Below are 14,423 nucleotides of genomic sequence, written 5' to 3' on the forward strand. Positions count from 1 at the left end.
CCCGCCGAGAGGGTCCTCTTCGACGTGACCCGCCATCAAACGAGCAATTAATTTCAGCCAGGCCAGGGCTCGGCGAGCCATCTCATTCATTCCTCGATTAAAAATGTCATTAATACTGTGCTTGAGCATTAAATCATTGGCTGAGGAAAGGGGTCGAGAATTGGCTAACTACCTCCAACAGGCGACTCATTAATGGGAACAGCGGGTTGATGTCATTAATGACCGGGCTGTCTCACACTCAGGTAGCTCTTGATTAGTACAATGTCAGTGTAAGTAATGATAACACATGCACTTCTTCTATGTAAGCTTTTTCCATCTCCCTTTATTATACAGTACTTCACCCTTATAAGGCAGCAAAGCAATATGTTTGCAGTCTACAGTCTGCAATTAATCTTTTTAGCTTTCTTGTGTCTAATGTCAAACTTGCATGACTGTAGCTAATTTTTCATCGTTTACCTTTTAAGGGAGCTAAACTGCAAATGTAATAAAAACAGATTCCTCGATTATGACAAAATTAACTTCATTACCATGATAATCCCATAATGTGTCATGTAGCAGTACTGATATTGATGTGATGTGTTTCTTTCAAGCACAAAACTTTAGTTGAATTGTCTTCTAGGTCACAAATTGCCACATTGACATAGGCTATGAGCTATTCACCCAATACCAGCATCTGATTCTCTTTAACATTTAAGATGTAAAATAAAGCTAGAATAAAATTCAATGTTTAAAAGATACTACTCATTGTGGACGTTTTTGTCCCCAGGTGGTAAGGTTTTTACTGTTCATGTATAAAGAATGTTTTATTAAAAATCAAATTACTAAGGGGAAAATAGCTGGTATGTGAACATTGATTCACACATGGAAAGGGCATGGAAAGCCCTTATAAATTTTTCACTATTGCCCATATAAATTCCTGAGTATGGATCTGAGTCAGTAGTATGTGTATCTGTCTTTAAACCCATCCTACCTTTCCAAGAACAAGCTTGTGCACCTTTAATGTGAAGCCGCATTAGCATGAATCACAGCGTCTGTCAGAGGTGAGCCTAATGTGAAGGTCACTAAGCCTGCAGTGAATGATGGGAAACTTCAATTTTAAACAATGTCTCCTTACCCCAAATATAAAACACAGCAAGCTTTTAATATATATTTTATTTTTGAGTTTCGCTGAAATGGGGCCACGGTGAAAAAGGTCTTTGCCTTTGTTCTATATTTTAGACTGAAACTTATAGTCCCCGAGGCATGATGCAAAACAGCGCAGGAGTGTCCAATCATATCTGCAAAGGGCCAGAGTTTGTGCCGGTTCTTGAAAGCATACCCTTTGAAAAGTGAGACTCTTCAGTCAAAATTGCGTTAATTTCAGAAAATGTATAGGCTCGAACAAATAACCATCCATCTTTTAAAATGAGAGTTTTAAAACATGATGTTTGTATAGCTTTTATGTAGATTGCTAATTAAAATAAAGGGGTGAAAACTCCTTAATCATAAGAAAAACACGTGATGTGTGAGTGTATATCCATGTGTGCATGTGGCTGAGAGGATGTGTCTAACCAAGTTTAGAAATCTTGTGACTGTGACAGAAGAGTGGCAAAAAAAAAAACATAGAAATTGCCCCAAAAATACACGTCAGTAATGGCAGACTCGGTGTCGCTGCGCAAAGACCTACGGCTCCGCCACCTCACACCACAGGCACACGGGTGCCTGTCGTCTTTGTGCGCTTATGAATGTGCTCTATATATGATATCCTCTCCATGTCAGGAGATTTACCTGAAGCCAGACATCATCAATCACCGACACGTGCGTTACAGGCAGAATTAGATCAGAAAGGAGCCTTAAATCCAGGGTTCTCAGTGAGGTACGTGTGTAAATACACACACAACCCTCTGTACGAGGTTTTTTGTTCTGCCAGATCCCATCGGTATTCTGTTCAAGGAACTGAACTCGAAAAGAAAAGTCATATGCCATTGGACTTTATCTTAAATTAAATACTTATTGAATTGATTATGTGAGATATGGGTAACTTGTTTAATAAATAATACTTTAAACCCCACAATGAGTAAGAAATGTTCTGAAAATTCATCAGACAGGCATAGATTCTGTTCAGAGTGTAAAGAATGTTATGCCCCAGCCCTCTTCCTGTAAACAAACAGTAACATGTCCTGAAAATCATACTGTTCTTTATTTAAAGCCATAATTTGCCATCTTAAGGCAAATCCTCATTAATCATTCAGTGTTGCTTGCCTAGGAACTAGTACAACACAACACACACACACACACACACACACACACACATACCTGATTTCTTTCCTCCATGCCCAGTTTGTGCTCTACTTTCGTCAATCAGTGATTCTGTTATACTCTACAAACCTCCCCGGAGGATGGAGGTGACCTCCTAACCCAGCGGCGGGCCGACAGGTAATGCCTTGTGCCATGATATCGATGGCAAGCCGCGCCCCAGTGCCTTATCCTGCACGTTCGACCCAGTTTCTCCTCACTTCTCTGACGTTTCAAGCTCTAGATTCATAAAAAAACATCACACCCATTGCAAGTGTAGTAGCATGGGAGGATATATAGAAGGACATGTTCTAATTTAGGAGTAATCTCACAGTGGTATCTGCACATATTTTAAGAGGTAACCAGGGTTTCCCATCTCAAATATGACAGTCAGTATAGTCTACAGCGGTCCAGCACGATAACACTTTCTGCAGGGGTTTGCTAACAAAAAAAAAAGGGTGACTCCTCAGGTGGGCTTAACCAGTATGAAGCTTACTGTATGATAGGAGATTCCAAGTCCATGAAGTCCTCAAACCCCTGCTGGAGACAGGCAACGTTGTCCACTTCGTTCATGACATTTTGATTGCCACAAGTTGGAGACAAAGTGGGGGTCTTTATTAAAGCATGAAAAGTCATGGCCTTGGAATCTCCCATCTTACACTGGGAAACCGCTAACCCTTATTTTAGGATTAAATCAGGATAAACACTGAAAGACTAAACTTGCCTGTTTTGTGATATATTTGGTATGTGACAGTTTTCCATGAATTGTTTGTTTATTCATTCATTTATTTTAGTTAGTGTTTTTTTTTATATCATTTAGTCTAAGTACTGTCTAAAGTTTATTTCATCACCAATGGGTCAAAGACAGAGAAGAGTCTAGATGAGTGTCTTTCACATCTAGATGCAGTGCGAGTTACAATAAGGGCATTGAGGTAGGATGGTGTTGCATTTACATTTATGGCATTTGACAGACGCCCTTATCCAGAGTGACTTACAACGTAATTTCATGTTACCATCAGAGTAGTAATCAGTTGAAAACAACTGAAAAACAATTATTTTATTCACTCGGTTGTAGTTTTTTTCTAACATAAGTCAGACTATATGAAAGTTACAAGTCTTAGTATTCTCTAAACAGGAAGGAGTTTTTAAGCTGTTTTTTGAAAATACTCAGTGACTGTGCTGTTCTGGGAAGTTCGTTCAGAGAAGAGTCTAGATGAATGTGCAGTGCGAGGGCTCTGAGGTAGGATGGTGCTAAACCCCATGTTTGGCTTTGTTGGCCAGCATCAGTAATTTGAAGTGAGTGGAGTGGAGTGGGGTGGTGTGAGAGAATTTGGGAAGGTTGAAAACCATTCTGAATTAGTTGTAGAGGCCGGATGGCATTCAGAGTTAGACCTGCTAATGGACCACCATGAATGGAGGTTACAATGGATTTGATTAAAAATTGAGTATTACTCTTGAATATACCTTGTTTTACGCAAAAGGCTGTAAAAGGTTCTGTCTATGTGTAGATTAATACGTCTGTCTTTGGTTTAGCAGCTTTTAATACAGAACTAGGCTACAGCAAATGTATTACAGAGTCTCAAACAAAGAAGGGTCTGTCATACATGAATACTCATTCTTCATTCTTTCAAAGAGAAAAGGAGGATGAGGAGATGTTCCAAGAGGGGAGCACAGCTAAATTCAATACAAACATACCTTGAGCTTGTTAAAAATAGGTCCTGCTAGCGTTGTCAAAAGTGAGGCACCGCAGAAGAAAAAAACTGTCTTCAGAAATCATGCTAATGAGTGACGATCAGAATATCAGACAGATGCAACCCCCTCATTCAAATTTTCTATCTCATTTTCTTTTCTCCTGCAAGTCTACAGAGAATAATTTTTTACCAAAACACATGAGCAAATCCTCATTACGAGCTTTTACAGTTTGAGCTCTCAGAAATAGGTCAGCAAATGCTGAAATGAAACACGCAGCTTTTTGCGTGATGCTTGAACGTAACATGCACTTTAACTGCTCTAACATCTCACACACACATACACACACACACACACACACACACACACACACACCGTTCCAGTGGGAAGCTAGTGAATCCCTTGTGAAGGTGATGCATGCTTTGGTGTGAACTGGTAGACTCTCGGTCTGGGGTAGATGTGGTGCGGAGCGAGAGTGCATTACCATATCAAAGCCCGCAGCCGCCCAGGCCTGATTCTGAAGTGTGTCATGCGGTGATGCTGACGAGGTGAGGAAGTGACTGTTTTGCCCCCTGCATAGAAGAACCACATTTAAGGTTGTATGACCTTTTCAATAGAATTGCTCATTGATTTACAATGCCTACCTTACTCATCCTTATATTAATATAGCATCAAATAGAGCTGCCATTGAATAAATAAATAGGACGTGGGGGATTTATGACACTGGATTTGTTTTCCTGACACGCACAGTTAATAGGAGTATTTCTGTTCACAAAAACAGTGGTGTCACGCTGGCTGGACATGGCGAGGAAGGAGGACACATGTCCCGACCGCTAACAGACACGAACAGGATAGTTCTATACAATGATGGGTGATAGCAATCAGGGAACATTACACAGGACGGACATGAAACTCCGGTCCGATCTCCGTATCCGGAGTAACCCCTGCCGGACCGGATCAAGTGGCTACTAACTACCTTTCGTACATGCAGAGCTAAAATATTTGGCAGCACGTTGGACTTACTAATTGCAATGTAGTCTAATATACTTTATAAAGCCCTCAGCTACAAGACAACTATTCCACACTAACAGTGATCTCAGTAAACTGTGGCACTGATACATTAAACATGGAGCCTAGTGGTAATTCAGGGAATTGAAGACACTTTTTGTGTGTGTGTGTGTCTTTAGTTCCAGGTCTTTTCCAAATTATCACATGGACAGGACATATTTCACAAAGATGTGGGTCTGGGCGAGTTGACCTTCACTTTTTTTTTTTTTTATCAGTTAATGCAAACATTGATTCTGAGTTCTCTGTCAAGCTTCAGATGTCTCTCGCTAAGCAATACTGAAATCTATTTACCTTTGAGCACCTAGTCCTCAATACCACTGATTGTATTGAACCTTTCATAATGAGGCCCTAACACAGAGCTCCATTGTAGGTTGGAAGTGAAAATACCACTTGGCAGGCTTTCTCATCTCTCTGGGGCCACTGCTTGCTGCAGTATGCATATTTATTTGCAGATTCCATGAACATTTCTGATTGGATGACTTCAACAGTGTCTGGTTGTAACAGGTTTTGCAGAGTATACGTATGAGTATACGTTACCCTTTCATCGTGCTGTAATTTTAGTGGGATGCGTTTACCTCTGAGATCCCAAACCAAATCCCTACCTCGTCATGGAAGTCATTAAACACAGATACCAGAGCAATATGGTTGGAATAACAGAGGCTACATGTGCTAAAAGGGCAATGAAGCTCTTGACATTATTCCCGTTGAACCACATCTGCCTGACATTTAATCTCAGCCCTCACGCAAATGGACAGAGAGGGCCGGAATATGGCCATTGCACACAGAAAACAATGGACATAGACCTTCAAGAAAAAATGCATGCAAAAAATCACCATTCATACATCATTCTTTTCAGTCCAGCAGGGATACAAGAAACAAATCATGTTGACAATATCGCTGCAGTCTGCTAATAAAAAAAGTAAAATCAATATATAATCTGTAATAAATAACAAGCAATATGAAATATTCATTAGGATACACAAAACTGTTCGGCAGAAATATTGTCTAAAAATATTAACTTGAGAAAATATAAAAAGAATTGTTAAACATTTAAACACACATATTGAGGTTATTATTAAAACAAGCCATTTCTGCAATTGCAATTAGCCTGTGGACCACGTGACACACAGGAAGTACAACTTTTTGAACTTGCTTTATGATGATAAGTACTTTAATTATGGCTGATATTTGAGCTCCTTGCATATGGAAGCAAACTGAGCTCTGAATTGATTTGACAAGCAGGGCGCCGCAGGGCGTTTCAATTACACAGTCATTCTTAAATACAAGGAACATGCGTTGCATGCTTCTGCCACCCTTACCGCAGTGTTACAGTACTATCTCTGTGGGAATGCAATGAAGATCATCTTTACTCCTGCTGTTTAGCCTGTGGCTACAGTGTGAAATTTCCACATGAAACTCATACGTTGACAGTAATTGTGTATTCTGTACCATGATGGTTCTGTATGAATACACATAACGCTACAGTCCCAATTCATGTGCACCTACGCATGCATGCAATTACCGACAATTTTATTAGAAGCACTTAAACTTGTTAAGAGTTGATCATCCAAAATAGTTAACCAACAAATGTTTATACACAAATTGCACTTTGGTTTGAGTAGGTCAGACAATAGTAGGTCAATTTTAAAAAGTTGTTGTACATAAACAGGCATGTTTTCTTTCATATGTATTGCGCATACGCTACGCTACTCAACTACTCCGTGGTGGTTATGGTGATGAAGGCCATTTTGAAGAATCCAATGCCAGAAACCTATTTAGTATTTGTTGTATCAGGAGAAAGTATGTTTGAATCTTTTTTTTTTCAGAGTCACCTCTTTTTACATTCATGGCTGCCTTGTTTACTATTGTCATCATCAAAAGCTGCTTCATGAGCTGCTCATTAAAATGAGTGAATGATAAGAAAAATGTTCAGCAGAAACCTACAGGACTGTTGGAATAACCTTACTTTTGTCTTGTGTCTATAATGCAAAACATGCAAGACATAAAAATTAGTAGGTGCATCCAATCATTTGACTGGTACTGTATATAGAAGAACGCAACTTTCACACACAGATACACAATTTCTTGCCTCTACTGTATTTTTTTTGTTTGTTTGTTTCAACGAAGTACTGCAACAGGGTTCTGTAAAGCTGTTAAAGCTGACCTTGAAAATGACCTTCAATAAAAATGTCTATGCACAGAATAAGAGTAAAGCACTCCAACATGGGTGGCAGTTCAGCAGTTAAACACCCATAAACTGAAATAAGAATATCTATAATGTAAATTCAGTAAAGATATGTTTGCTATGTAAGCTGATAGATAAATGAGAAAAGCGGTCGGCCTTGAGCTACCTTTGTCAGATGAGTGTATGTGTGTCTCTGTCTCACATCTCCCCCGATTCCTGTTGCAATGTCTCTGTTCTGTATATGTTCTGTCTAGATGTGTGTGTGTGTGTGTGTGTGTGTGTGTGTGTGTGTGAGAGAAATAAAGGATGGGTGTTTTGTGTAGGAAATTTCCGGTGGAGGATCCCTATGAGGCAAACTTAGATTCAGTGCTGGTTAGATGGTTCCTGAGCGAAAGCACTGTAGTTCGGTAATCCATATCTTCTGAGGTTACCTTTCACATCAAACACAACTTCCCTGCGCTTATGACTGGAAAGCATAGTCCAGACATGAAGGAAAAAGTACATTTTTCCTAGTAAATGTCTCGCTACACCTCAGCAATTAAATCCTATGTGATGTGAAATTAACTATCCACAGTCTCATTGTACAGATCAAGGAATGAGTTCTGTGTCTTTGAAAGGTACGCATGAAATTCAGGTCAGTCGAAAATGAGATGCATTTGTGACCATTGCAATTTCTCAAAAGAGGCCCATCTTGCCATCATTTTGAATAAATCCACTTTGAATAAATCCACCAACAGTGATGACAGGTTTTTGTGTTTATATTTGATTGGTGAGAGTCCGATTACTGAAGAGGGCTATTTACAGTGAAAACACGGAGAGAGAAGTATGGGTTATTTCGTTAACCCTCCAACCGCAAGCACGCAATTAGAGGAAATGGCGATAGGTTATCGGTTTGGCTGCTGCTCCACTTGCAAGAACCCAAAGGTCACATGGATGACTGTAGGGTGATTGTTCATTGTTTTTGAGAAGGGCCAGTTAACAGAATAGGGTCACCCACCTACCCGCCCACACACTCACACACAAACAGAGAGTCTTCACTCTGTTTGAACAATAGAGAGATGAACTTCTACACAATGCTGTTGTCCAAAAATCATCAGTTGTGTTTCTCTTTTTCAGGCTAATTGTTATACATATAAAATTAATACAATAAAAATATCCATTATTTATGTGTTCCTTAGAAATGTAGCAACAACATTATCCCGTTATCTGAAACAGTTAACGGGCTATTAATCCTTTTTTGATTTGACACAGGCGCATACAATATTTGAATCGTTAATGCTCAGCACTTTGCGTTTTATTGAGAATGTTGAGAGTTATTAAATAATCTGTCTCTATGGAAGGTGCACAAATAGTCTTACACTGAGTAAAGTACAAGAGGATGCTTGAGCTGCCCAGCAGATGAGTTTTATACAAGCTTAACCTTGAGGAACATAATGGCACCAAAATGGCGCTTTAAACATTCAAGCAACACAATGCTACTCAAAAGTCAGGTTCTGATTAATTTCATATTTTGGTAATTATAACAAACTACACTCATTCCCCACTTCTCTACAAAGTAATGTTTTGCATGTTATGGAAAATGACTTGTTCCTCTGATGATCACATGGTGCTATGCTTTTCCCCACTATGCTTTTCCCCACTACATGGGGGTGGTAGTAGCCTAGTGGATAACACACTCGCCTATGAACCAGAAGCCCAGGTTCAAATCCCCCTTACTACCATTGTGTCCCTGAGCAAGACACTTAACCCTAAGTTGCTCCAGGGGGGGACTGTCCCTGTAACTACTGATTGTAAGTCGCTCTGGATGAGGGTGTCTGATAAATGCTGTAAAATTTAAAATGTGGTGCTCAATACCCATCTCTCCATCTCTTTGCCCTCAGCCTTTGGACTATGAGATGAAAAAGACTTACACATTTAAGGTGGAAGCCTCCAACACGCACCTGGACCCACGCTTTCACAACTTTGGTCCATTTAAGGACATGGCAATGGTGAAGATCTACGTGTTGGATGTGGACGAGCCTCCAGTGTTCAGCCAGTCTTCCTACAGCATGGATGTGGATGAGGACACACCAGTTGGGCTAATCATTGGATCAGTAACAGCACAGGACCTGGATGTGGGTAGCAGCCCGGTCAGGTAAACTTGACTTTTGACTTTTTTTAAGGCTTGAGATCTATTTATGTTTCATGAACCTACAATCAGGAAAGGTATCAGACATTTTCAGAGAAATAAACTCTTGGAAGCACCACTAGATGTCTCAACAGACAAGCTGAATGCATAGGAATGTGCACATAGTAGGTTTGTAATACAAACGTTGGCCAGTTGTAGCTCATATCATTAGCATATATCATGAAAGATTAGGACAAACTGATATTTTCAACATCTCCCTAACTCATGAATGAACTTCAGTATTACATTACCCTGGCACTATTTAAAAATCAAACACCTCCCTTTGTGTGACTGTGGCAGCTGCTTTACTCCCATTGTATTGATGTAACAACTGCAATTGATAGTTTCCCACCCAAACACTTCTCAGTTTTATTTGGGATAATTACTGTGCTTCATAGTTACCATTTTATTAATAAAAATGGTATTTTGTGTAACTGTGCAGCTCCATCTGCAACAGACACCACCTGACACCCTAGTGCAACTGGCGGATTGTGATTCTGCTATTGATGGTGCCTTTCAGTTCCTTTGCGTGTTACACACACCCAAGGGACCATAGGAAGGGAACGATGCTCACCGAACAATAAACCTGGAGCACTCTGGGAAAATCCACGGTATGCCTTACGTGTGAGAGACAAAGAAGTAAATTGTTGAAACATTTATTTGCAGCCTTTTAACTGATACTATTATTAGAGGCTTGTATTAAAAAAAAGCTGCTTTTGAAGTTTTGTTGCAATGGTTTATATAGATGCTCCACTCCCCAGAGCCCATTACTTTGAAAGAGACTATCTATTCTAAGAGTTCTTACTTTTAAAATGAATATTTCATTCAATAAAAGACAATGAAATGGACGTTGGAAAGGCTTTGTCAGGAATAAAAGGCAAGTCTTTGTGTTGTTGTGGTTTTGCTTTGTCTTTTACCATTAAATATTTAAGGATCCTACAGTTGGCATTGTTCTTGGGAGACTCTGTTCTCTAAACAATAGCCCCAAATAGGCCTCCAAGCGTGAAGAACAAAGCTTTTACAGACTTAGCGAACATCACTTTTGCGCTTTGTAACAGGCACACACTGAGGAGATGCTTCCTGAAACACTGTCCGCTCTCTTTACACAACACTGACTTCTTTCTAATCTGAGGAGGTCATGCTTTTGATGAACTTCATGTCATGTTAAGAGTAATCTTCGGGATCGTGAGTGGGCTGCAAATACGAAGGCATCTAGAGCAGAGAGAAAATGAACGGTATGGCAAACAGCTAATGGGATGTTTTTACACACCTTGTGAACCATACTTCCATTTGTCTTTTAGTAGGATTTTTTTTCAAATATCATAAATATTTCATACCAATTTGCACACTTTTTTTTTCTCTTTTCCTCTGCCCATATTTTCTGTGGTACATATCCATATGCATAAGGCTTGAGCTCAGAGTTCAGAATGTAATACTTAGAAATGAGCCTTTTAATTCTACTTTCAAATGTATATTCATAAAACAGCATTAAAATTAACGGTGACAAACTGTAATCAGTGGTTTGTCTTCTACTTCTAAATGCAGTTGTTTTCACGCATATCTGTGAAGATAACAGGAGCAGGGATCATGATAAAATGGTCTTATTTGCATTCAGGTTTTGGCCTAGTTCCTTCAACTAAAATAACACACACATTATGTGTGTGAGTGTGTGTGCAAGCATTGTTACTAGGTGTATGATGCAATAGACTACAAATCTGTAAAGCAAAAAGCTGTTCTTAGATGTAACAAAAAGTGTCTTTTTATTCCAGCCCATAGCACTGCTGATTTACAAGTTACAGAAACCATAACTGGGATTTTTAAAGCTGGACTGACACAATGAAATCCAGCCAGTGAAATCCCTAGGTAAATGTCTAATATGTTGTAAAGATGCCCCTTGTGCGCTTTATTTGAGCTGTTGAATATTGTTCATTTTGTTTCTGGCCAGCTATCTCCAATTAGGAGGCACATGTTGCTTGTTAGTCTGTTTATCTTGCAGACTACATGGTTAATGAAGTGAAATACAAGAAGTTCTTCTTTATTCAAGACGCAGTGTTTGCATTTCAAATGATGATTTCTCGTTAATCGCGTTCATTAGATGCAGACTGTGAAATAAGTCGGCCGTGAATTCTCAAATCCCCAAATTTGACTAAAAAAAACATAAACATTGATGTTCGCACTTAAATAAAGATCAAGTGTTGTAGTGAATCATGGCTGAACTGTTTTTTTAAAGATCGAGAGAGAAATTAATTTTTTACAATATTCACATTAATATTTTGAATATTAATATTAATATAATTTTAACATTATTCATTTCTTCTTTCTTTCTTCTTCTTTCTAATGCGCTCAGAGACGTTTCTTGACCAAGCCAGAAACTGCTGATGAAAGTGTTGAGAGTATTTTATTTACTTAAAGAAAAAAACACATGGAATATAAAGCTGGAAGTAATTTCATTATACTATTATTTTTAAAAAGTAATGTTGTTAAGAATGAAAAAATATGCCACACAACGCAATACTTAAGGACTAACGATCAAAAAAATTATTTGAATTAATTTTCATAAATATCTGTTAAAGTATTAATTTCTATTTTCATCATTTTGAACAAAACAATTCTGAAAACAATTTTTTCACCAACTTAGTGTCTCTAAAACCTTATAAAAGTTTCTCATAATTAAGCAAAATATCTTTCAAAAAGACTAAAATAAAATTTTTACTAAATAAACCAATCACCTAACATAGATTTGTGTTTGCCTCAGCAGTGAACAAAGATGATAATCAGTTTTATTTTCATGCAAGGTACCTATTTGGGCTTAAGAGCTGTGGATGCGCTTGTGGAAATCATTCATAGAGAATGCTCATTACTGCGAAAGATTAATTGCAATATAAAATGTAAGATGCTTATTCCACTGCTCTGAAGGTTTTTCAGCTTTAATAAAAGTGATGAGACGAGTGTGAATATCTGGCAACAACTGTGCAAAGTACACATCCATCAGCAGTGATTAGGATCAGATTAGACTCTCAGCTCCTGCGTCGTCTCATCCATATTCATGACGAACTCCCCTCCTCGAAGTTCATCACACAAGCCAGAGGAAAATGCTCTCTTTGTAATGCCGAGCTCTCGCAACCTTCAGACATGCATGTTGATGTGCAATCCATTCCCCTTCCAGCCTAGTGCAGACATACATTATTATCCAGTAGAAAAGTTCACCATCCCTGAATATAAACTTAGCACGCAGAACACAGAAACAGAGAGAGAGAAAGAGATTTTCACATTTGCATACATCTCACTGTGTAAATGTAAGAGGCTGTTCACATGATTCTTCATAATTCATGAACATTATGCAATTCATTAAATTCAGGATCCTAGGCATAGTACTTAGATTTTATTGTTGCCGTTCATTCATTTATGTCACGACTACGGACTTACGGGGGAAGGAAGCGCAGAGGTGTGACATTCTGGGAAGGGGGTTTTATTATTTAAACAAACAATAAACACAAATAAAGAATGGCGCGGTGGCCAAGAATGGGAAATAAAGAGAAATCAACTAAAACAAACCCGCAGGCGTGTGGCGATTGCCAGAACTGAAAAAACACAAATACACAACCATGCACTAACGTTCGCGAAAATGCCGTCCCTTCCGAAGGGGTGGAAATGTCAGGCCTTTATGCGTGGTCAGGATTGGCCACCGGTGATAAGCACAGTTGCAGTCAATCCTGACAGAGCCCCCCCTCCAAGGGCTACGTCCTCGGAGCCCCAGCAGTGCCATCAGTGGAGGTGGCGGGGTGGAGGGCGCCAACCACAGGGCTCCTGCCCTGCTGTATCCTCCCTTTGGAGGACCCGGTCCCTCGGGCTGGCTCCCTCCCCGGGGGTCGGCTCCGCTGCTGGGTCGCCATCTGGTGGACACAAAGAGGGGAAGTGGGGGCGACATACGCACACACAGACAGAGACAGACAAAAGAGAGGGTCGTCTGGCTCCCTCTCTGGGCTCTCCTCAGGGGGCACAGCCAGGATCTCGGGAGGCGTGACCTGCTCGTCACCCGCCAGTGCTGAGTCTTCTTGCCCTGGATCTTGACTGGTGCTGGATGTGGTGGAAGGGCAGAGTTCGATCCCTGGCTCAGGCCGATCAAACTCTGCCCTCAGTCTCGGCAGGAAGTCCCGAAAACTCCTTCCGTCTGTCTCTCCCTGCTGCCAGAGGGCTGCGCTCCAGCCCCATGCTGACCCAGACAGACACGCGAGGATGGTGGTGATCTCATCAGTGTCTGCTGCCCCACTGAAGGATCCCGGGGCCATTGGGCTGTCCCAAAAGGATGCTGGGCACGTCGCTGGAGATGGTGGTGGGTGTGTGGCGTGGAGGCGGGTGGACGTCTTCTCCAGCATGCGGGGGCGCTGGTGCTGCGCTGCCGTTCAGCTGGGGAACGTCCGGGCAGAGGGAAGGCGGGTCAGCGACCGGAGCAGGGAAGACGTACTCCCCGCAAGGCAGTCCCGGCAGCGCAGTTGCTGGCTGGCGACCTCCCGTCGCCCTCTTCCACCAACTGTCCCCACACTGCTAGGAGGGACATGGGTCTCCACGGACCTTGTGACGATCTGGGATGGGCACACTGTCTTCGTCACTTTCGTCGTCGTCATCCGTGTCTCCCTAGTCTTCCTCATACCCCCGGAAGTCATGCGGAGCCCAACGTCGTCGTCATCGTCGTCCGTGTCGTCCCAGTCCACAGGGAGCCTTGCCAGCAGAGCGCAGAGTTCTTGGCTCAACATGGCGAAGATCGTGGGGGTCGCATCCTCTGCGCTCGCTGCCCACGTCACTTCCTCGCTGCTGCCGACGCCACCGTCTTCGCTCCGGCCACTCACCCGCCGACGTTGTCACTTCCGGGTTTCGCGGAGTTTCCCGGGGGTGACGTCATCACGCGGCGCCGCGTACCACGGCTTCTCGGGGAGAAAACGCTCCACCAGAACGGGCGGCGCGTCTCTCCCCTGCCGTCCGCGTTTATCGCGCCGGGCTACGTCCTTCGCGGCGCTTCTTCTCCTCTGTTTCTTTCCTCTG

At 41.3% G+C, this 14,423-nt stretch overlaps 1 protein-coding gene across 2 annotated transcripts in view; it reads left to right on the plus strand.

The window, feature by feature from the left end:
- The window catches only part of LOC114778931 (cadherin-12-like), a 114,474-nt gene that overhangs the window by 81,898 nt on the left and 18,153 nt on the right, over positions 1-14,423 (plus strand). For both annotated transcript variants that reach the window (XM_028967181.1, XM_028967182.1), the window contains exon 7: positions 9,097-9,350. In XM_028967181.1, coding sequence (XP_028823014.1) covers positions 9,097-9,350 — 254 coding nt within the window. The remainder of the gene's footprint in view (positions 1-9,096; positions 9,351-14,423) is intronic.

This window comes from Denticeps clupeoides, chromosome 2 (assembly GCF_900700375.1).
Source record: "Denticeps clupeoides chromosome 2, fDenClu1.1, whole genome shotgun sequence".
NCBI classification, from domain to species: Eukaryota; Metazoa; Chordata; class Actinopteri; order Clupeiformes; family Denticipitidae; genus Denticeps; species Denticeps clupeoides.